Genomic DNA, 24,945 nt, shown 5'->3' with positions numbered 1-24,945 from the left:
TATTAACTGTCTCTCTTAGCATGCTAAAAGAACTTCCTTCTCTAAAGCAGAAGTGAGAATACAAAAGTAGTGCAGACAACTCTTGCATTCCACACTATTTTTTCTTTATCTGATAATAGGAAGAATGTACTCTGAATTGCATTTACAATACAAATATTAGCCACGTCAGGGTGACCTAGCTTTTACTCAGTTCTTTTTTCCCGAATGATAGCAAAGCTATTCTGTTTAAACTTCCTTCAGCTTTTTGCAACCCAGTTTAGTCATTTTGCGAATTTGTCTTAGAGAAGAATCAGACTAGTTTGTCAGGCAGGGATGGCAGCTTTCATTCTTGCCATTTCTTTTCTTTTCTTTTTTTTTTTTTTTTTTTTTTTTTTTTTTTTTTTTTTTTTTGAGACGCAGTCTCGCTCTGTCGCCCAAGCTGGAGCAGTGGCGCGATCTCGGCTCACTGCAAGCTCCGCCTCCCGGGTTCACGCCATTCTCCTGCCTCAGCCTCCTGAGTAGCTGGGACTACAGGCGCCCGCCACCGCGCCCGGCTAATTTTTTTTGTATTTTTAGTGGAGACGGGGTTTCACCGTGGTTTCGATCTCCTGACCTTGTGATCCGCCCGCCTCGGCCTCCCAAAGTGCTGGGATTACAGGCGTGAGCCACCGCGCCCGGCCCATTATTGCCATTTCTTTCTGTGACTGGCCAGTGTGATTTTGTTGTTTTGTTTTTTGAGACAAGGTTTCACTCTGTCACCCAGGTTTCAGTGCAGTGACACAATCATAACTCACTGTAGCCTTGACTCTCGGGCTCAAGCGATCCTCCTCCCTCAGCCTCCCAAATAGCTCAGACTATAGGTGTGCACCACCACACCTAGCTCATTTTTAAACTTTTTGTAAAGATGGGGTCTTGCTGTGTTTCCTAAGCTGGTCTTAAACTCCTGGGCTCAAGCAGTCCTCCCACCTCAACCTCCCAAAGTGCTGGAATTACAGGCATGAGCCAGCATGCCCAGCCTGATTTTTTTTTTAATTTTTTATTTATTTTTGTTGGTGTTTTTTGTTTTTTGTTTTTGTTTTTGTTTTTTGAGACAGAGTCTCACTCTGTTGCCCAGGCTGGAGTGCAGTGGCACGATCATGGCTCACTGCAACCTCCACCTCCAGGGTTCAAACAATTTTTGTGCCTTAGCCTCCCTGGTAGCTGTGATTACAGGTGTGTGACACCACACCCAGCTTTTTTTTTTTTTTTTTTTTTTTTTTTTTTTGTATTTTTAGTAGAGTGTTTCACTATGTTGGTCAGGCTGGTCTTGAACTCCTGGCCTCAAGTGATCAGCCTGCCTTGGCCCCCCAAAGTGCTAGGATTATAGGTGTGAGCCACCATACCCAACCTTAATTTTTATTTGTAAATGACATATATTAACTGTACATATTTATGGGATACATAATGATGTTTTAATACATATAAATGTATAGTGGTTGAAGTAATGAGCATATCCATCATCCCATTTATCATATATTTATGTTAGGAGCATTTCATACCCTCCTTCTAGCTACTGGAAGCTATATATTATTGTTAAATATCTTCATCCTATAGTAGTGTAGAACACTAGAACTTATTGCTCCCATCTAGCTATAATTTTGTATCCTTTAAGATATCTTTCTTTCCTTCCCTTCCCCCTGCTACCCTTCCTAACCTTTAGTATCCTCTGTTCTACTGTTTACTTCTATGAGGTCAACATTTTTTAGCTTCGACATATGACTGAGAACATGTAGCATTTAACTTACTGTTTCTGGCTTATTCACGTAATATACTGTCCTCCATTTCCATCCATGTTGCTGTGAATTATGATATTTCATTCTTTTTTATGGCTAAATAGTATTTCATTGTGTGTGCAAATATAGATATGAATACGCACACACATATGTATACACATACAGAATATAGATATATCACATTTTCTTTCTTTTTTTTTTTTGAGACAGAGTTTCGCTCTTGTTGTGCAGGCTGGAGTGCAATGGCATGATCTCAGCTCACCACAACCTCTGCCTCCTGGGTTCAAGCGATTTTCCTGCCTCGGCCTCCTGAATAGCTGGGACCACAGGTGCCCACTACCGTGCCAGGCTAATTTTGTATTTTTAGTAGAGACGGGGTTTCTCCATGTTGGTCAGGCTGGTCTTGAACTCCTGACCTCAGATGATCTGCCTACCTTGACCTCCCAAAATGCTAGGGTTACAGGTGTGAGCCACTACATCTGGCCCACATTTTCTTTATCCATTCATCTGTTGGACACCTAGGTTGATTCCATGTCTTGGCCATTATGAATAGTGCTGCAATAAACATGGGGATGCAGATGTGTCTTTGATATACTGATTTCCTTTGGATAAACGCCCAGTAGCAGAATTGCTGGATCATATGGTAGTTCTATTTGTAGTTTTTTGAGGAACTTCCATACTGTTCTCTATTGGGGGTATATTAGTTTACATTCCACCAACAGTGTACGAATCCCTTTTTCTGGCCAGGCATGGTGGCTCACACCTGTAATCCCAGCACTTTGGGAGGCTGAGGTGGGAGGATCTTTTCAGCTCAGGAGTTCAATACTAGTCTGGGGAAGATAGTGAGACCTCATCTCTGCTAAAAATCAAAACCATTAGCTGGATGTGATGGCACTTGTCTATAGTCCCAGCTACTTGGGAGGCTGAGTGGGAGGATGACTTGAGCCTGGGAGATTGAGGCTGCAGTGAACTATCATCATGCCACTGCACTGCTGCCTGGGCAACAGAGAGAGAGAGAGAAAAAAAAAAGAAGAGTTCCTTTTTCTCTACCTCCTCCCCAGCATTTGTTTTTTGTTGTCTTGATAATAGCCATCCTAACTGGGGTGAGATTATACCTCATAGTGGTTTTGATTTGCAGATTTGCATTTCCCTGATGATTGATGATGGTGAGCATTTTTCATATATTTGTTGGTCATTTGTATGGCTTCTTTTTGAGAAGTGTCTATTCAGATTATTTGCCCATTTTTATAGGGTTTTGTTGTTGAGATGTTTGAGTTCCTTGTGTATTCCAGCCATTAAGTCCCTGCCGTATGAATAGTTTGCAAATATTTTCTCCCATTCTCTGGGTTGTTTCTTCACTCTGTTGATTGCTTCCTTTGTTGTGCAGAAGCTTTTTAGTTTGATATAATCCCATTATTTTATATAAACAAATCCCATTTGTTTATTTTTGCTTTTGTTGCCTGTGTTTTTGAGGTCTTACTCATAAAATCTTTTCCTAGACCAGTGTCCTGAACCATTTCCCCTATGTATTCTTCTAGTAGGTTTATAGTTTCTGTCTTACAGTTAGGTCTTTGATCCATTTTGATTTTATATATAAACTCACATATAAGGTTTTTATATAGGGGGACATGTGGGGATCTAGTTTCATTCTTCTGTATGTGGATATCCAGTTTTCCCAGGACCATTTATTGAAGAGACTATTCTTTCCCCAGTGAGTGTTATTGGCATCTTTGTCAAGAAACCAGTTGTGGCTGGGCACAGTGGCTGATGCCTGTAATCCCAGTACTTTGGGAGGCCAAGGCAGGCTGATCACGAGGTCAGGAGATGGAGACCATCCTGGCTAACACTGTGAAACCCTGTCTCTACTAAAAATACAAAACATTAGCCAGGCGTGGTGGCAGGCACCTGTAGTCCCAGCTACTCAGGAGGCTGAGGCAGGAGAATGGTGTGAACCCCGGAGGCAGAGCTTGCAGTGAGCCAAGATGGAGCACCTCTGCATTCCACCCTGGTGATGGAGTGAGACATCTAAAAAAAAAAAAAGAAAAAGAAAAAGAAAAACCAGTTGGCTGTAGATCCATGGATTAATTTCTGAGTCCTCTATGCTGTTTCATTCATCTATCTATCTGTTTTTATAACAGTATCATGCTATTTTGGTTACTACAGCTTTGTAGTATATTTTGAAGACTGTTAGTGTGATGCCTCTAGCTTTGTTCTTTTTGTTCAGGATTGCTTTGGCCATTTGGGTTCCTTTGTGGTTCCATAAAAATTTGGAGTTTTTTTTCCTATTTCTGTGAAGAATATCATTGGTATTTTGATAGAGATCGCATTGAATCTGTAGATTGTTTTGGGTAGCGTGGTCATTTTAATAATATTGATTCTTCTGATCCATGAAAAGTGAGATGTCTTTCCTTTGTTTGTATCCTCTTCAATTTCTGTCTTCAGTGTTTTGTAGTTTTCCTTGTAGCAGTCTTTTACATCCAGGCTTAAAGTTATTCCTAGGTGTTTTTTTAATAGCTATGGTAAAGAAGATTGCCTTCTTGATTTCTTTTTAGCTCATTTGTTGTTTGTGTATAGAAACACTGATTTTTGTATGTTGGTTTTGTACTCTGCAACTTTACTGAATTCATTTACTAGTTTCTAATAGATTTTTTGTGGAATCTTTGGGGTTTTCTACATATAGAACAATGTCATCTGCAAATAGAAATAATTTTACCTCTTCCTTTCTGATTTTTGATGTCTTTTATTTCTTTTTCTTATCTAATTGCACTTGCTAGTTCTTCCAATCTATGTTGATTAGAAGTAGTAAGTTTGGGATCCTTGCATTGTACCAGATCTTAGTGGAAAACTTTGAGGTTTTTTTCCACTGATGATAATGTGAGCTGCAGGTTTCTCATAAACGGCCTTTTTTATGTTGTTTTAGTCCATTTTCACACTGCTATAAAGAACTACCTGAGACTGAGTAATTTATAAAGAAGAGAGGTTTAATTGACTCAGTTTCACATGCCTGGGGAGGCCTCAGGAAACTTACAATTATGGCGGAAGGCAAACAGGAAGCAAGGCACGTCTTTTGAAGCAGCAGGAGGAGAGGGGAAGTGCCACACTATTAAACCATCAGCTCTCATGAGAACTTACTGACTATCGTAAGAATGACATGAGGGAAACTGCCCCCATGATCCAACCACCTCCCACCAGGTACCTTCCCTGACACGTGGGGATTACAGTTCAACATGAGATTTGGGTAGGGACACAGTGCCAAACCATATCGTATGTTTTGTATGTGAGGAACTTTCTTTTTTTTCCTTTTTTTCCAGACAGAGTGTCATTCTGTCACCAAGCTAGAATGCAGTGGCGCAATATCGGCTCACTGCAACCTCCACCTCCTGGGTTCAAGCGATTCTCCTGCCTCAGCCTCCTGAGTAGCTGGGACTACGGGCGCGTGCCACCACACCCAGTTAATTTTTTTTTTTTTTTTGGTATTTTTAATAGAGATGGGATTTCACCATGTTCACCAGGATCGTCTCAATCTCTTGACCTCGTGATCTGCCCACCTTGGCCCCCCAAAGTGCTGGGATTACAGGCATGAGACACCGTGCCCTGCCCTTTTTTTTTTTTCCTTAAGATGGGGTTTTACTCTGTCACCCAGGTGGAAATGCAATGGCAATCATGGCTCACTGCAACCCTGACCTCCTGAGCTCAAGCAATTCTCCTGCCTCAACCTCCTGAGTAGCTGGGACTACAGGTATGTGTTACCATGCCTGGCTAATTTAAAAATAATGTTTTTTTGGGATGGGGTCTTGCAGCATTGCCCAGACTGGTCTCAAACTTCTGGCCTCAAGTAATCCTTCCACCTTGGCCTCTCAAAGAATTGAGATTGCAGGCATAAGCCATCATGCCCAGCCAGGAATTTTTATTTTATGCCCAAACTGTTGAGACTGTTTATTTAAAAAGGATGTTGAACTTTGCCAAATGCTTTCTCTGTGTCAAATGAGATGATCATATGGTTTTTGTCTTTTTTTTTCTTTTTTTTTGAGACAGAGTCTTGTTCTGTCACCCAAGGCTGGAGTGCAGTGGCACAATGTGGGCTCATTGTAACCTCCGCCTCCCGGGTTTAAGTGATTCTCCTGCCTCAGCCTCCTAAGTAGTTGGGATTACAGGCACACGCCACCACGCCCAGCTAATTTTTTTTTGGATTTTCAGTAAAGATGGGATTTCACCACGTTGACCAGGCTGATCTCAAACTCCTGACCTCAGGTGATCCGCCCACCTCAGCCTCCCATAGTGCTGGGATTACAGGCATGAGCCACCACGACTGGCCCAACGTTATGTTCTTAAGTGCATGAAGGCTATGACTGTTGCTATGACTTTTTAGTAAATTATAATTATTCTCCACATTAAATATTTCTCTTTGCCCACTTAAAGTTGTGAGTTCTGTTTACTTAAATTTATTAGTTCTCTACTAGCTTAAATTTTGTCAGTACTTGCCTGGAATATAGTTTTCTTTTTTTTAAATTTTCATTCTTTCTATATCATTTCGTGGTGGTGTATACCTTTTTTTTTTTTTTTGAGTCAGAGTCTCACTCTGTCACCCAGGCTGGAATGCAGTGGCATGATCTCGGCTCACTGCAACCTCTGCCTTCTGGGTTCAAGCGATTTTTCTGCCTCAGCCTCCCGAGTAGCTGGGACTACAGGCGCACACCACCACTCCTGGCTAATTTTTGTATTTTAGTAGAGATGGGGTTTCACCATGTCAGCCAGGCTGGTCTCAAACTGCTGACCTCAGTTGATCCACCTGCCTTAGCCTCCCAAATCCTCAGCGGGGATTACAGGCATGAGCCACTGTGCCCAGACTATTTTATATTTTTTATTCCATATTTGTAGTTTGAATTAAGTTTAACTCTATATGTTTAAGATTTAATTTAATTGACATTCAGTTTTAGAAGTTAAACTTAGAAGATCTGGTATTTTACCAATGCTTTTGAATTTAAATTTTAATAATTTAATTGATAGAAATACAAAATTAAAGTTGATAAATTATTTGAGGAATTTATGAAAGAATACAAAAATTGCTAACATTTGAAAAATCATAAAATGACATTCAAAATATCTGATTCTATCACATATGGAAATCTGCAGCAATAATTGCATCACAGATGAAATACTGAAATCTTGGGCTCTAATAAGAACAATCAGGAAATGTATTTTTGTTAACAGTTTCAATCTGAAAGTTAAAAAAACACTCAAAGAAATAAACTAGGAAGCAACAGAAGCTAGTTTATGGTTTTCTGGAGCTATAACAAGTATTGTTTAAAACTTACAACAATCCCGTTAGGTGGACAGAGTAGACAGTATCTCCTATTTTACAAATGAAAAAAGTGAAGTTCACTTAAGTTTGAAAAACATAAAATCTCAAATACATATAATCATACTCAACTATATATTACAGAGAAAAGAATTGGAAATGAGAAATAGAGTAGGAAAAGGAAAAAAGTAGAATAATTTTTAAAAACAGAAAAATAAAGGAAAAGACCAACAAGAACAAAGTAAATAAATAAAATCTAAAAGAACAGAAAAAGAAGAGATGGGAGCCATAGGTCAATGCTGGTGAGATTCATGAGAAGCAGTGATATAATTCTTCTTACAAAGAAATAGCTCAAGATTCATTAATGGGATAATATCTCCCAATTTTCCCCAGAATAACCACTAGTTTTAAAAGTTAACTAGATTTTGGAAGGCATTTTTGCATCCTTCTCTTTTTATAATTTTCACTGGAATAAATCACTAACTTTTTATCCTGTTAAATGGGGACCATCATATCTTATTTCATAGGGTTAAAGGGTTACCTTCATGGAAAAGCATTCCAGTCCTATGGCCTTTCTGGATATTGCTGCAAACAATTTTTCAAAAACATTTTGCACATTGCCACTAGAGCATAAAAATAGAAGCATTTCTAAATTAACGTTCAAATCTAACCTACAGGTCAAATTTTCCAGGTTGCTCTATTCTATTATTTAATTTTAATTTTTTTTAATTCCAGTTTTAACAAAAAACTTTTGTAATTACAAGACAAGCAAAGATGCAGGAAAGTGTAGCCCATACAAAGGAAAAGATACAATAAAAATGACCTGAGGAAGTCTTGATCTCCTAGATATGGACTTTATGTAAGACATTTTCAGTATGATCAAATAACTAAAAGAAACCACATCCAAAGAACTAAAGAGAAGTGTAAGAGTTACGTCTTACCATGTAAAGAATAAGACAAAAATTATAAATAAGAATCAAATAGAAATTCTGTATTTGAAAACTACAATAACTGAAATAAAAAATTCAATAGGGACACTCAACAGCAGATTTGAGCAGGGAGAAAAAAGAATCGATGAACTTGAAGACAGATCAATTGAGATTATCCAGTCTGAGGAGCAGAAAGAAAAAAGGTTTAGGAAAAATGAACAGACCTGTAGACCATCTGGTACACCATCGAAAACACAAACATATACATAAAGAGAGACCTCTGGTATACCATAGAGCATACCAACATATGCATAAAGAGAGTTCCAGAAGGAGAGGGGAGAGAAAAGGACAGAAAAAAAATATTTGAAGAACTAATGGTCAAAACTTTCAAATGTGATGAGAGACATTAAACCACACACTCAAGAAAACTCAATGAACTCCAAGTACGATAAACTCAAAGAGAGCCACACCTGACTATGTCATAATAAAACTGTCAAGTGTCAAAGATGAAGAGATAATCTTGAAAATAACAAGAGAAAAGCAACACATAATAGTACAAAGGATCCTCAGTAAAATTAACAGCTGATTTCTCATCAGAAAGCACAGAGGCTACTAAGTAGAAAGATGATATATTCAAAGTGCTGAAAGAGAAAGACTGTCAACCAAAAATTCTATAAATACTTTAGTGATTAAGATGCAACATAAGAATTTCGACAGGACACAAACATTCAGACCATAGCACTAATGATCACGGAAGCCAAGGGAAGCAGCTTGATGTTATCCAGTTGTCTTAAAATTTTCTTATCTTCTTGACATTCTTTGATTACTCTGCCAATGCCTTGCCTTGTGTTAGGAGAAGAGATTCCATGTGAAGTGTTAAGAGATTTGTCTTTGGAGTCAGATATGAATTTACTCCTGGCTTAGCTACTGCAAGGCTGGCTTCATGAGCATGCAACCTATGCAGTCACCCCAAACCCCACATGCAGAAGAGCCCCACACTTGGTTTAATGATCTGTTGTTGTTGTCCCGCATTTATTGATAATTTTGTCTTTGAGCTTGTTTTCTATAAATGAAGTCTGACAGCACGATATTTATGTCCACAATTCCTTGCCACCTCATTTACACAGAGCATTCACAATACCCTGTGAACACAGAATTCTAGTGGGCTCACAAGGTGCAGAAGTTTAGTGGGAATCAAAGTGAGTACAAAGTATTAAGAAAAGTATGTCTGTGGCTGAGCAAGCCGGGGCACTGACAGCCTGAAGAGACCACATTCTCCGTTGGAATAGTACCTTGTTTTGAGTGCAGAAAGACGGTGAAGGCATGCTAAAAAAAAAAAAAAAAAGAAAGAAAGAAAGAAAAAAGAAAAACAACAACAAAAAAACAAGGAGCCTTATATCTTTTCTTACTCGTGGTATTTCCTTGTATTAGGGAACTGTTATACTTACCTTGAATATGATCACATAGAAAGAAAGGGAAAGATAGGATAATTCACAGTTCCTTTTTCTTTCAGGCTTTCCTTGTCCTCAGAAAGCAAAGGTGGAGAGTGTTGGTAGAACACACACATATCGAAAAGTAAAATAAAAACAGTTGAGCTAGTTTGTGCATAATTTCCACTGTTCTGGGAAGAATGGAATATATATACATGTATGAGCTATGACATACAAATTGTATAATTTTGGCAATGCCACATGCAAGTGAAATGCTCTTATATTTGCAACTTAAACTGGCTATGTACAATATGAAGATGAATGATAAAAGTCATGCCAATAATCAACATTACTAATTTCCCTTTATTTACAATGGTGCTAAATAGCAAATCTTAAAAAGCACCATGACAAGTTGAGGGAGAGACTACAGATGAAAGGAATAGGCTTTTTTTTTTTTTTTTTTTTTTTTTTTTTTTGAGACAGTCTTGCTCTGTAGCCTGGGCTGGAGTGCAGCGGTGTGATCTTGGCTCACTGCAGCCTCCACCTCCTGGGTTCAAGCGATTCTCATGCCTCAGCCTCCCGAGTAGCTCAGGTTACAGGAACATGCCACCATGCCTGGTTAATTTTTGTATTTTTTGTAGAGATGGGGTTTCGCCATGGTGGCCAAGCTAGAGGAAAAGGCTTTATGTTTATATTTTAATACCTTAACAGCATTTTTCCTGCTTTTTTGAATAAGAGATGCCACATTTTTATCTTGCACAAAGCCATTCAAATTATGTAAGTGGCCAGAGCTACTTTTTTGTGTGTGATTCTGGGCTTTCTTTTTTTTTTTTTTTTAGTTTATTTTTTTGAGCCAGTCTTGCTCTGTCACCCAGGCTGGAGTGCAGTGGTGCGATCTCCGCTCATGGCAACCTCCATGTCCTGGACTCAAGTGATTCTCCTGCTTCAGCCTCCTGAGTAACTGAGATTACAGGCGCCCGCCACCACACCCAGCAAATTTTTGTATTTTTAGTAGAGACAGGTTTCACCATGTTGGTCAGGCTGGTCTCGAACTCCTGACCTCAGGTGATCTGGCTGCCTTGGCCTCCCAAAGTGCTGGGATTACAGGTGTGAGCCACTGTGCCCAGCCTGATTGTGGGATTTTTAAATGAAGCAGTACAGACATTCTGATTATCAGATTCTTTGTAAAATGAGTATAATGCTGAATCATTCCAGTCAACATCAAGTGACTGCTGCTAGGCAATTATTTTATTAATCTATGATTTCATATTTTCTATATAACTTTTATGAAGATATCCAGAAAGCATTCTAGGGGTCTCAGGATAAATAGGGGGAAATAAAATTACATAGAGTAGGCTGGGTGGGGCAGGGAGGAATAGACTAAGTGTTTGAAAGGTTTGGCAGTTATTTTGGAAGGAAAAAAACCCATTCAAAGATTTTGTCATATCTGTTTTTTTTTTTTTTCCTGGTAAAAAACAGATACTTTAGCGTGTCTTCTTTTAAAAAAAAATTGAAGCAGAAAGAAAAGAGTTGGAAAAGCAAGAAAGCGTAATCCTAGAAAGAGTAATCATCATAAGAACTCCATACATGTTTATGTGATTTTTCAGTGCTAGGATCTCATTTCAGCATTCTTAAGAGGAAGGCAAAGCATCTGTTATCTCAAGGAAGCAAAGAAGCTGGTTCTCAGAAGAGACATTAATATAAGATGAGAAGCCAGAGTTTACCATGAGAAGCTGTCACACCTAAGCACTGACTTAATCAGCACTAATTGTTCTAGCTTTCTTTGGGAAGCATTTACCAGCTGCTGCTCTTCAGGAACTTAAAGTACACTTGCAAATTATTAAGTACTGATGATGGAGGAGCAAGGGCCTATTAGTGGTGGTAGTGAATGTAAGCAGCTTTCATCAAAGTTATACTTTTAGGAAAACAGCTAATCTAGTGTAAAATTAACTATTGCTATGTAATAAATTCCCCCGAAACTTAATGACTTAAGATAACAACACACATTAATTATCTGCCCAATTCAAATGGGCAGGAATTCAGGAACGGCTTAGCTAGGTAATTCTGGGTTAGGTTCTCTTATGAGGTTGCAGTCAAGATGTCAGCTGGGCCGCAGCCACCTAAAGGCATGACTGGGGCTGGAGGATTCACTTCATGTGGCTCTAGGGAGGAGGCCGCAGTTCCTTTCCACGTGGGCCTCTCCATAGGCTTCCTGAGTGTGCTCACTACATGGGGGCTTCCCCTAGAACAGGCAGTTCAAGAGCAAAAAAGGCAGAAACAGCAATGTCTTGTATGACCTGACCTCAGAAGTCACACATCTTCACTTTTGCTGTATTCTATTGGTCAGATGAATCAGTGTGATACAGTGTGGGAAGGGAATACCAGGGAGGTAAGGACCACTGGGAGCCATCTTGGAGTCTGGCTACCACATCTAGCCACTGGATGAGTAACAGGTATAAGAATTAGATGAAGGAACTTATGTTGAACAAAAAACAACATTGTCTGAAAAAGTGTGGGTCAGTGGAGCCAAAGAAGGTGGTTAATGAGCTGAGCTTGATTCATTAGGAGGTCTAGGGTATAGAAAGAACAGATTCAGATGAGGTTACAAAAACTGTGAGAGATAAAGGGAGAGTGAGCATCTCCTCCTTGTATGTTGTTTCCTTTTGACTCCTCTAAAGAAAATGTGCTTAACTGAATTCCATTATTAACACTGGATTTTCTCTTGGCCTTATTATTTTCTACTTCCTCCCTACTTCCTTATCTGAAATCCTATCCTATTCCATTATTATTTAGGATGTGAAGTGGCCTTTTGGGACCTGCTATTCCAACCCACTGCTTTGGTGACTTTCAAGCATAGTTTAAGCAATGACTTTCTTCTCTATTTTTCCCAGTTACCATTCAATCTTCAAATACGCATTTACCCACAGTGGATTTGAACCACTGTATTTCCCAGAATGTGGCTTATCCAGTTATTCTCTGACTCTTTCCACCTCTGACCTTTTCAGTTTGTCTTCCCAATCTGCCATCTGCCTGGTGGTCATTTCAGCCAGTCTTGCTCCAGCCCTATAGAGGAAAGGAGAACCAGACATAGCCAGACTAGGTATTCAATTATGTCACATTTATTCCCACCTTGTGCATTTGAACCTTGGCCTAGAATACACAATAGTATATAATAAGAATCAAAATGTGTGGAGTGGGATATAAATTATTTAAGAGTTTATAAAATAAAGAATTAGTTACAGATAAAAAAAGGCTGGGCACAGTGGCTCACGCATGTTAATCCCAGCACTTTGGGAGGCCGAGGTGGGTAGATCACTTGAGGTCCGGAACTGGAGGCCAGCCTGGCCAATATGGTGAAACCCCATCTCTACTAAAAATACAAAAATTAGCCAGGCATGGTGGTTCACCCCTGTAGTCCCAGCTACCTGGGAGGCTGAGGCATGAGAATCACTTGAACCCAGGAGGCAGAGGTTGCAGTGAACTGAGATTGCACCACTGCACTCCAACCTGTGCAACAGAGCGAGACTCCATCTTAAAAAAAATTATATATATATATAAATATATATATAATTTTATATAATTAATATGTAATATATATTTATATATAAATATATTATATATATATAATATATATATATCTGGAGAAGGTGTCAAAGAGAAGGTAAGATTTCAGCATGGTTTGGTATCTTTCCTGTCTTTTTTCTATGGATCTCAAACAATCAAATCACCATTTCTGCAACTTACTAGATGTGTTCCCTGAAGCACTACATTTTTCTGAGCCTCAGTTTACTCATTGGTAACCTGAGGGTAATAACACCCTTCCACGTGGTTGTCAAGATGAGAGATAATTTAGCAAGTTAATTATCACAATAACTGATAAATGTTGGAAACTAATAATGGGTAGCTATTGTGTTGTCACCATTTGGATAAGCTCCTTAAAGACTCAGAATATGTCCTGTATGTCTGAGTCTCATAAAATCTCATTTAAATGCAGTGGAGTTTACAGATCTTATTGAGATGTGATTAACATTTATGGCATTTCTTCTTAATTGCTAGACTGATTACTGAGAAGCGAGAAGAATGCTTCAAACAACATCCAGTTTAAAGTCTGAGGGAGAAGGATATTTTGGAGCAAAGACCTTTTACAGCTTATGAGATAAAGAAGTAGGTTACACAGAATCTACTAAAGGCAGCCAATGCCACAACAAGAGACTTCTCAGAAGTGCCTTCTCAAAAGGATTCTAGTCCATTTACACTCATTTACTTGTTGTTATTAATCAGTAAGGACTTAATACTGACATTTTGTTATTCATTTTCTGCTTGTTTTGTTGGTCCTCTCTTCCTTTCTTCCTTCCTTCCTATCTTCCTTTGTATAAAAGTGATTTTCTGTAGTATTATGTTTTAATTCCTGTCTTTTTATTTTTTGTGCAGCAATTACAGGTTTTTGGTTTGTAGTTATCATGAGGCTTGCAAAAACGTGTTATAAACAATTATTTTAGACTTATAATAACTTAACTATTATCATGAAGAAAAGTTTTTAAAAACAAGCAGAGAAAGCCAAACAAACCTCTACACTTCATCTTTCCTGCATTTTGACTTTTTGTTGTATCTATTTATATCTTTTTACATGGTCTGTCTCTTAAAAAAATAATTGTGGTTACTATTTTTGATCGGTTTATCATTTAGTCATTCTATTAAGTATATGAGTGGTTTACATACTGCAATTACAGTGTTGCAGTATTCTGTATTTCTCTGTGTAATTACTTTTACCAGCAAGTTTTATACTTTTAGATTATTTCTTCTTGCTCATTAATAGCCTTTTCTTTCAGATTGAAAAACTTCCTTTAGCATTTCCTATAAGATAGGTCTAATGTTGATAATATTCCTCAGCTTTTGTTTGTCTAAGTGTTTCTCCATGTCTGAAAAATAATTGTGCTGGGTATAATATTCTAGGTCGGATGTTTTCTTTTCCTCAGCACTTTGACTAGGTCATCCCACTTTATCCTGGCCTGTAAAGTTTCTGCTAAGAAATCTGTTGCCAGATGTATTAGAGCTCCTTTATGTTGTTTGTTTCTTCTCTCTTGCTGCTTTTAAGATCCTTTCTTTATCCTTGATCATTGAGAGTTTGATTATTATATGTCTTGAAGTAGTCTTATTTGGGTTGAATCTGCTTGGCATTCTTTGATTTTCTTGTACCTAGATATTCATATCTTTCTCTGGGTTTGGAATGTTGTCTGTTATAATTTCCTTGAATAAACATTCTACCCCAATTTCTCTCTCTCTCTCTCTCTCTCTCTCCTTCCCCGTCCCTCCCCCCATCCCCTTTAAGGCTAGTAACTCTTAGACTTGCTCTTTTGAGGTTATTTTCTAGATCTTGTAGGCATGCTTCATTCTTTTTTCTTTTTAGTGTTTTCCTTTTTCTCCTCTATGTATTTTCATATAGCCTGTCTTCAAGCTCACAAATTCTTTCTTTTGCCTGATCAAGTCTGCTATTGAGAGACTCTAATGCATTTTTCAGTTTATCAATTGAATTTTCTATCTCCAAGATTTTTTTTAAAAAAAATTTCGTATTTTATTGATAAAATAATATGTAGTCACAAATATTGGGGGAAGAAATGTAGCCATACACTTCTTTGTCTTAGTAATCTATATTTTAGCCAGCTCTGGAATTTCCATTTGATTTAAAAAATTTCAATCTCTTTGTTAAATTTCTCTGATAGAATTCTGAATTTCTTCACTGTTACCTTGGAGTTCATTGAAGTTCATCAAGGCAGCTATTTTGAATTCCCTGTCTGATTAGTCATATATCTTCATCACTCCAGGATCGGTCAATGGTGCCTTATTCAGTCCATTCAGTGAGGCCATGTTTTCCTGGATGTTCTTGATGATTGTGGATATTCACCCATGTCTGCGCATTGAAGAGTTAGGTATTCATTCCCTTCTTTATAGTCCAGGCTTGTTTGTCCCTGTCCTTGAGAAGGCTTTCCAAGAATTCAAAGGGGATTGAGTTTTGTGGCCTAAGCCTGTGGCACTTGGGAGTGTCCTAAGCTCAGGATCCCTGTAACTCTTACAGACTCTTAGATACACAGCCTTGGTGTATCTAAGACTTGGGAAGATAGGGGAGAATTCCCTGGGTTATCAGGCAAAGTCTCTTGCTCTCTTCCCCCTCTTTCCCAAATCAGAAGGCATCTCTCTCCAGGCTTGGTTAACTGGAGCTTGGGGAGGAGTGATGCAGACACTCTACTGGCCACAGCTAGCATCACACTGGGTTATACCTGAAGCCCACAGCCTTCCAGACCAGCTCAGTACTGGGGCTCACTAAGGCCTGCAACCACTACTTCCTGGTTATGCCTGCTGCTAATGTTTATTCAAGGCCCAAGGCCACATTAGTCAGCAGATGGTGAATCCTGCCAGGACCAAGTCCATACAAACAGGGCAGTGGATTCCCTTCTGACCCAGGGTGGGCCTAGAAACACTATACAGGAGCAAAGCCTGGAATCAGGGATTTCGGGAATCTGCTTGGTGTTTTATCTTATTGTGGCTAAGCTGATATCCAAGTTGCAAGACAAAGTCCTCTGCGCTCTTCTCTCTTCTTTCCCCAGGCAGAATGAATCTCCCCAAGCATCAGTACCTGGAGTTTGGGGAGGAGTGACATACGTACTCCTGTGGCTGCCACAGCTAGTGTCAAACTGTGTTGCACCCTAAGTCCACTGCCTCCCAGACCAGGACAGCATTAGACCTTGCCCAAGGACTTGCTAACAGAGGGGAAAAAATCTGTAAAATATTTTGGAGTGGCATATTTTGAGCCAATATGAGTGATCATGGTCTTGGGAACAGTCTTAAGAGGTTCTGAGAAAGTGTGCCTGAAGCAGGTAGGTTATAGTTTGGTTTTATACATTTCCAGGAGACAAGAGTTACAGGCAAAGATATAAATTGATACATGCAAAGTATATATTGATTCAGCCCAAAAAAACAGGACATCTCCAAGTAGGGACTTAGTAATTATAGGTGGGTCTTAAGGATTCTTTAGTTGGCAATTGGTTGAGAGGGTTAAGCTATTATCTAAAGGCTTAAAGTCAATAGAAAGTAATGCTTGAGTTAAAGGAGGTTGTGGGGTCCAAGGCTCTTGTTATGTAGATGACTTCTCATAGGTAGCGGCCCTCAGAGAGAATCAATGGCAAATATCTGTCTCTTTGCAGACCTTTGAGATGTCAGACTGTCAGTTCAACTCTGCTAGATCTGGGAAAAGCCTAGAAAGGGAAGGCCTGGCTGCATTAATGGAGATGCTCTACAGATGCAAATCTCCCCCACAAAAGATAGCTTTGCAGGGCCATTTCAAAATATGTCAAAGAAATATATTTTGAGATAAAATATTTTTATTCCCTACAAGGTCTGCTATCTGTCATGTCTTGCTATATCAGAGTCGGGTTGAAAAGTAAGCCATATTACACCAGGTTTATTTTTATTTATTTATTTATTTATTTATTTATTTTGAGACAGAGTTTTGCTCTTTGCCCAGGCTGGAGTGCAATGGCACGATCTTGGCTCACTGCAACCTCTGCCCTCAGGTTCAAGCAATTCTCCTGCCTCAGCCTCCCGAGTAGCTGGGATTACAGGCACCTGCCACCACACCCAGCTAATTTTTGTATTTTTAATAGAGACGAGGTTTCACCATATTGGCCAGTCTGGTCTTGAACTCCTGACCTCAGGTAATCTACCTGCCTCAGCCTCCCAAAGTGCTGGGATTATAGGAGTGAGCCACCATGCCCAGCATATACCAGGTTAACTTTTAAAACCCATTTAACAATATTTTATGGTTTGTAGGGTGTGATTCCTTGTGTGAATGGCCTGAGATCTTGTTTATAATTTGGTATCTTATTGCCACAGAGTCTGTTTTGTCCATCTTACGATCTTTTAACTTGAATGCAGGTAAGTTGTGCCTAAACTCCAAAGGGAGGGGATATAACAAGGCATGTCTAACCTCCCTTTGCCATCACAGCCAGGAATTCAATTTTTAAGATTTTTCTGGGGTGTCTTTGGCCAAGTGGGTGTTCATTCAGTCAGTAGGGGTAAGTTGGGAGTGCTTAGCATTTTATGTTTAGTCTACATACTTTAGTCCTTGTGTCCTGACTGCCACTCAAATAGATTCAGGACCTCAGACCACTTTAGTTAGCCAGTGGTGAAGATAGCCATGACCTGGGTTTCTCCCTCTAGAGCAGAGAATTCTCCTCTGTCCCAAGGCCTGCCTAAATGCGCTGTCGGAATTCTGGGTGCCTGCAGAATTCTATCCTGTGTTATGTTCCAGCACTGACTTCCGATACAAAGTCCCACACTCACTTTGCTCTCCCTCCTTCAAGCACACAGACCCACACTCACTTTGCTCTCCCTCCTCCAAGCACACAGATTCTCTTTCCTGCTGTACAGCCTGTGGTTGGAGGAGGGGTGGTGTAGGCAATGCAGGGAGATCTTCCCTCGCCCCCCTACCCCCACCCGGTCTTCAATGCCTCTTTCCTTATCATTAAGGTAAAAAAAAAAAAAGGCACTGTGATCACTCACCTGATTTTATGGCTCTTATGAAGGTGCTGTCTTGCATGGATAGTTGTTCTACTTGGTGTTCCTGTGTGGAGAACTATCTCTGGGGGATTATCTGGGCCCTCTCTCCAATCAGTCTTTAAACTGCTGGCACCGAAGCCTCCAGTGCCTTCCTCCTCTATGTCCCATGGAGAGTTACTGAAGTAGTTCTTTTTGGATTTCAGTTGGCCTTTTATTAGAGCCTTTCTCCTAGAGGATTAAAACATGAGACTGCAGGCTTGAGCCAAAAAGCAGTCAGAGGGACAAATACTGGGTTTTACTTAGAATAACCCACCTGCCACCACACCTGGCTAATTTTTGTATTTTTAGTAGAGACGGGGTTTCACCATGTTGGCCAGGCTGGTCTTGAACTCCTGACTTCAGGTGATCCACCCACCTTGGCCTCCCAAAGTGCTGGGATTACAGATGTGATCCAGCGTGCCCAGCCTCAAAAGTTCATCTGTGAGCCACGTTTAGAAGGTAGATAAAAAAATTTGACTAAACACAGTTGAGAATCTATAAATTGTTTAAACTTCAGTTCTGTTGAGAACCTTTGAGATCCATCATTTTCTGAATGTTTTCTACCAGAGAAACAGGACAATGACTTGCAAATACTGGTTTTCAGTATTTACTCTATAGCTCAAGCAAACAAACTTTTTTGCACTTAAAATACAAATATTACCTACCTTGATTTGAGTGTTCTTGTTCTCTCTTAAATTTCATTTCCCAAAAATGATGGCAAAAGTACTGTTTGTTTTAACTTGACCCATCTTTTGCAACCCAGCTTAATCATTTCACAGACTCCCTTTTGAAATAAATGGGCTAGATGATCAGACAATAGTGGCAAATATTTGTCGTTTCAATGACATATGCAACAGATACCTTTAGTGAAATTGGTATATCAAATTTCCCTTTGTGCTCCTTTTTTTCCCTGGTGAATTCAGCATTAAAGTGTAAATGTTTTTAGTTTATTATTTATTAATTCAAGCAAAGAATGCCAATGTGACCATACATATCTCATTTATATATCATAAATATTTCATTATAGAAATATGTTTAGATACATTTGTTTTATTATTTTAAAGAAGAGCACATATTATATATTAAGGTAAAAATAGTACTAAAAAAAAGAAGGTAGGCCAGGCACGGTGGCTCATGCCTGTAATCCCAGCACTTTGGGAGGCCGAGGTGGGCGGATCACAAGGTCAGGAAATCGAGACCATCCTGGCTAACACAGTGAAACCCCATCTCTACTAAAAAAAAAACACACAAAATGTTAGCTGGGCGAGGTGACAGGTGCCTGTGGTCCCAGCTACTCAGGAGGCTGAGGCAGGAGAATGATGTGAACCTGGGAGGCGGAGCTTGCAGTGAGCCGAGGTCGCGCCACTGCACTCCAGCCTGGGCGACAGAGCGAGACTCCATCTCAAAACAAAAAACAGAAAAGCAAAAAGAGAAGAGAGTAAATTAAAAAATTCTAATGAAAATAAAACATCATAAAAATTAACTTAATTAAAAATCAGCCAGGCATGGTGGCTCACGCCTATAATCCCAGCAGTTTGGGAGGCCAAGGCAGGTGGATCACCTGAGGTGGGGAGTTCGAGACCAGCCTGGCCAACATGGTGAAACCCTGCCTCTACTAAAAATACAAAAAATTAGCTGGACGTGGTGGGACATGTCTATAGTCCCAGCTACTTGGGAGGCTGAGGAAGGAGAATCCCTTGAACCTGGGAGGCGGAGGTTGCCCTGAGTCAAGATAGTGCCACTGGACTCCAGCCTGGGTGACAGAAAGAGACTCTGTCTCAAAAAAAAAAAAAAGTATAAAGATAAAATTTTAGTATGTTGTGTATTAGTTATCAGACTCAATTGTTATAGGAAGCTTTGTTTTTCTGGAGTTCTTATATTAAAATTATTAGAATCCTTACTGAAAAGTATAGCGTATTTTCTTTAAAAGAAAGATATTCTATGTCTGAATAAAGGCAAACTTTGAATGAGTGGTGTATGACTTAATAAATATTGGAGAATATCCATTCTCCAATACTTAGAGAATGACGACAGCATCCTCAGCATGGCATTTTCATTGCCAGTCACAATCTTTCCTCCACCTAATGTTCTCTAGACTGAGACAGACCAAGGAACAATTCCCTAGACCTCCTTTGCAGAGCTAGGTTATGCTCAGACCATGTGCAGCACCAAGGACACTGCCATTCAGGTCTCCAAAAAAGGTCATCTTGTGAGCCCTGTCTAAACCAGGCCTTTTCTAAAATCATTTCAATTTGAAACTGAGTCCAGGTGTGTCTCCTTCAGTATTAGAGTGGACCTGCCAGATGTGTGCTTGCAGATGATGCAACATCAAAGCAAATGCCCTGGGCAAGAGAAGAAAGGCCAAAGCAATGGGCTTACTGGTTTGTAGCTTTGAGCCACTAATCATAGTGCCAAATTCCCATTTTAGAGTCCCTTTATTTGTATTAATAAAAATAAATTCCCTGGGTGTAAGCTCCTATAAAATACTCCCTATGTGTATTCCTGGGCATGAAAGGGTGTTTTAGTTCCAATTCTAGTTTTCCTGCTTAGAGGTTCACCTTTCTGAGATTAATAATTAACCAGATTATCTGAATTGTTCAAGTTCAGTTTATTTAAAAGGAGAATATCCTCAAAAGGGTTATATCCATGATTTCCTGCTACCTCCAACCATGGGCCTTTTGGGAATACTTTGTTTTTTAATCTTCCTGGGAAAAACTTGGGGACAGGAGCAAACGTAAGTAAAACAAGCTATCTTCATTTTTCAATGCATCTTAGTTATGATGAATGAAGAGTTAAATTTAACAGATTGTGTTAATTTGAAAATAATTTGCTACTTCTGAGAACACCAAATGAATAGTATCATCTCTGAATGAGAAAGTCATGGAAGCATTTTGATTTAATGAGTGGCCAACAACGTAACAGGTTTTATGAAATTGTTATTTATTAAAATTTATGTAATTATTCAAATTCCTCTTCAAAAAAGCACAAAACAAACTCCAGATAATAAACTTTCTTGATATTTTTTGCTTATTTTAACTTGGTGTATAGTTTTGTGTTTTTCATAGACTATATACAGTTAAACCAGAGTTATTTGGGAGTCAGTCTAATACTGTGATCTGAAAATCTGTTGTAATGACTTCTATAATACATTTATGAGCTGATTTTTCACAATTTTTAGTGTCATTATTGAGATAATATGCATTTTAAGTAATGTTTTAAAAATAATGATCTTATTTCTAGAAATGTTTTAATACTGAAAAGTAACTGTAGATTATCTAATCAAACCTCTTCATTTTATATACGAGGATAAGTCCAGATATGGGAAGTGACTGGCCAAAGGTCACAGTTCTAGAGAGAGAGAAACAGGATTTTTATTAAGATCTCCTGTTTATCTCTTCAGTTTTTTTCATTTTGTCATAGATGTATGCATGTAAATATATTATATATAAACACATACTTAGGATGTCATTCTTTTTTAGAACCCTTCTATTTCTGATCTGTAATCTTATCACATGGCCGCAAACACTCCACTACCTTAGCATCCTGCCTTTATTCTTTCTTTTTGAAAGACAACTAGCAGCTAAGACTTAGAGAGACTGAAATTAAGTGACTTCAAATTAGTGGCAGAACTAGGGCTAGGACCTGGGTTCCATGATTCTTGTCCAGACTTATTCTGAATTCTTTCTACTAGCCCTTAATAAAAATTATTTCCTCACTTTCTCTGAAAAAGTCAGAGTATACCATTTACAACATGGCAACCTATCACTTTAATTGATTGATTGATTGATTGATTCAACAAATATTTATTGAACACCTAACCGTATGATAGGCACTGCAGATACAGCAAATGGTAAGACAATTCCTAGAGCTTGCATTCTAGTGGGAGAAGCAAGTAATGAATGAATGCGCCAATGAAAGAATGTATAAGGTCAGGTAGGTAGTATTATGAAGAAAAAAATAAAGGAGAGTGTGAGAATTTAAAAAAAAATTATGGGGCACTATTTTAAAATGTGGCCAGAAAAGGTTCTCTTAAGGAGGCTGCACTCAAACAGAACCTGAAGGAAGTGAGGAAGCAAACCATGCAAATATTTGAGGAAAGAGCATTCCAGGTAGAGGCCAAAATAACATTCTTGCCTCTCTGCCAGCTCAGTAACCTGATCCTCTGCAGCAATTGAAAGACACAGAAAACTATGAAATTCTTTATATGGATAGATTATGCTACTGATAAGTCAACAAGAACCAAAATCTTTATGAAGGGTGGTTCCAGAATCATCTTTTAGGGGCCTCTAAACACTACATATTTTACGCTTGACTGCTACCATCACATAGACCAGCAGTCCCCAATCATTTTGGCACCAGGAACAGGTTTTGTGGAAGACAATGTTTCCAAGGACCGGGATTGGGGTGGGGATGGTTTCAGGATGAAACTGTTCCACCTCAGATCATCAGGCATTATATTCTCATAAGGAGCTTGCAATCTAGATCTCTCGCATGCGCAGTTCACAGTAGGGTTCACGCTTCTATGAGAATCTAATGCCACCACTGATCTGACAGGAGGCAGAGCCAAGGTGGTAATGCTCCTTTGCCCCACTGCTCACCTCCTGCTGTGTGGCCTGGTTCCTAACAAACCATGGACTGGTATGGGTCCGTGGCCCAGGGGTTGAGGACCCGTAACATAGACAATTCAAAATTAAAGCAATACTAAACTGAAAAACATAAAGCTTCTGTAAATACTGAAATTAAAGTAGCTTTATATTCCTAAATTTTTCTAATTACAAAACTCTTGATAAATTCTATTTAGTACAACAGTTGAAAATGTTAATTCTGGAAACGGGCTGCTCAAGTTCTATTCCTAATTCTATAATTTGTGATTTATAGAATTCATAAATCCTGTATATGTGGCCTTGGGAAAATTAATTAGCAGTTTCTTCACCTTAAAACTGGAGTAATAGTTCCTCACAGTGGTTGTAACAACACCATGAGTTTATATATATTAAGTATTCAGAATAGTGCCTTATCACAGGGTAAAATTTCAGTAAATGTATCATTATCATAAAAGCTGAACTCCTCTCATTTTCTGCTATCTCCTACTAGGCGTGTGGGGAAGGGGAATTCAGATGATGGTTGGAAATCTGGAAATTCTTTCCTCTCTTTTGTAATTTGCCTATAAGTGGATCCAAATTAGTTGTCATGTAGGAGAACTGCCAGATACTTTGAAGGATTTAATTGCTGATAAATTAATTCCATTGTTACTAAAAACTTCCTGCTTTTACCAGACTCAAAATGTCATAATGTTGGCAGAAGCCTGGAATAATTCTGCCAGGTGGGGTGGTGCATATACTCCAAAACTTGTTGGGCCACTTGAATTAGTTGATCACTATGCCCCTCTGGGTTTAAATACTTTTTTTTCCTATGTAATAGCATATGTAGTCCTCGCTATTCATATTAGATACTTTTGTGATATACGGTTAGTAATCCAGTTTATATTTGTAAGTTTTAAATAAAATAATTTTTAAAAATCATGCATTTTAAAATTTGTATTTCAAAACATGTATAGATTCACTTCCATCATTGTATAAATCACATGAAAAGTAAAAATAAGAGAACAGTCTATGGTTGTGAATAACATATAATCTTGACCTCAAATGTACACATAACAACTGAGAGAGAACTGATATAAAGTCCTCCCCCATTTACTTATAAACCGTGTAACCTTAGCCAAGTTAGCCTCTTACCACTTGCAAAATAGGAAGAATGATAGTACCAGCGTCATTGGCTTATTGTACAAATTAACAAGAGCTGTATGTAAAGTGCTGATACAGCCTCTGATATATGGCAAATACTTAATTACCATTGTTGTTTGAAGATGATGATTTGCTCTTAAAGGACTATCATCACTATTTCCATTTCCAAATGCACTTCCCAGCTCACTTGTATTCTATACTTTTCGTTATCTGTTTACTAGTATAACATAGTATTTCTAAGATCAATCCCTTTTAACTAATTTAGTGAGATTAATAAATCTTAACATATTGAGTACTAAGAGTGCTAGGCCCTTTCATATACATGTTCTTACTTAATACTTTACCAGAGCCCGGTAAAGAAGGTGATTATTTCCACAGTAAGTTATTTTAGCCTCAGAAAGAGTTAATGACTTTACCACGGTCACTCAGCCGGCAGATGCCACAGCTGGAATTCAATCACTGCTTTTTTCTTCATTGAGCAAAAAATATTGACTCCATTTACATGTTCTGGTCAACACGATTAAAAGTCTTCCTTGGCTGCAGTAGCTAAGAGAAGGTGCTATTATCACCTTACCTTTCGAAATGTAAACTAAACCTCCAGCTTCATTTCTCAGGTCTTAATTCCAAACTACTTAGAAATTATGCCAAAGTTCGGAGCTTGCAGTGAGCTGAGATCGGGCCACTGCACTCCAGCCTGGGCGACAGAGCGAGACTCCATCTCAAAAAAAAAAAAAAAGAAAAAAAAGAAATTATGCCAAAGTTATGGTGGATCACAAGTACATTTTGACTTACTAATGTCATTTTTAAGTGAGGAAATATATGTATTTTAAATGGAATCTCTCAAGTGAGAGAAAAAAATCAAAAGTATAAGAAAGTTTGTCCTATAAAGACACTGAGCCTTATTTTTTCCTTTTTCAATAGATATGTCATTTCAGCACCAAAAATATTCCGTGTTGGAGCATCTGAAAACATTGTGATTCAAGTTTATGGATACACTGAAGCATTTGATGCAACAATCTCTATTAAAAGTTATCCTGATAAAAAATTTAGTTACTCCTCAGGCCATGTTCATTTATCCTCAGAGAATAAATTCCAAAACTCGGCAGTCTTAACAGTATGTATTTATCCTTTATTTTCTTTATATATACAGAATATTCTCAATAAAAATGTGTACAAAGTTTGAATATTGATAACATATAG

General features: G+C 38.6%; 1 protein-coding gene across 7 annotated transcripts in view; it reads left to right on the top strand.

Moving 5' to 3' along the window:
• The window catches only part of C5 (complement C5), a 137,753-nt gene that overhangs the window by 17,673 nt on the left and 95,135 nt on the right, over positions 1 to 24,945 (top strand). For 2 of the 7 annotated variants that reach the window (XM_073021885.1, XM_073021882.1), the window contains exons 1-2: positions 15,258 to 15,331; positions 24,667 to 24,859. In XM_073021885.1, coding sequence (XP_072877986.1) covers positions 15,273 to 15,331; positions 24,667 to 24,859 — 252 coding nt within the window. In that variant the 5' untranslated portion in view covers positions 15,258 to 15,272. Of the gene's footprint in view, positions 1 to 5,237; positions 5,491 to 13,465; positions 13,574 to 15,257; positions 15,337 to 16,011; positions 16,282 to 24,666; positions 24,860 to 24,945 lie in introns of those variants that run through there. The other 5 variants (XM_073021886.1, XM_073021884.1, XM_073021887.1 and 2 more) reach the window with 4 other exon arrangements.

The sequence above is a fragment of the Chlorocebus sabaeus genome, chromosome 12 (assembly GCF_047675955.1).
Source record: "Chlorocebus sabaeus isolate Y175 chromosome 12, mChlSab1.0.hap1, whole genome shotgun sequence".
NCBI classification, from domain to species: Eukaryota; Metazoa; Chordata; class Mammalia; order Primates; family Cercopithecidae; genus Chlorocebus; species Chlorocebus sabaeus.
This window is presented reverse-complemented; position numbering and strand designations above follow the sequence as displayed.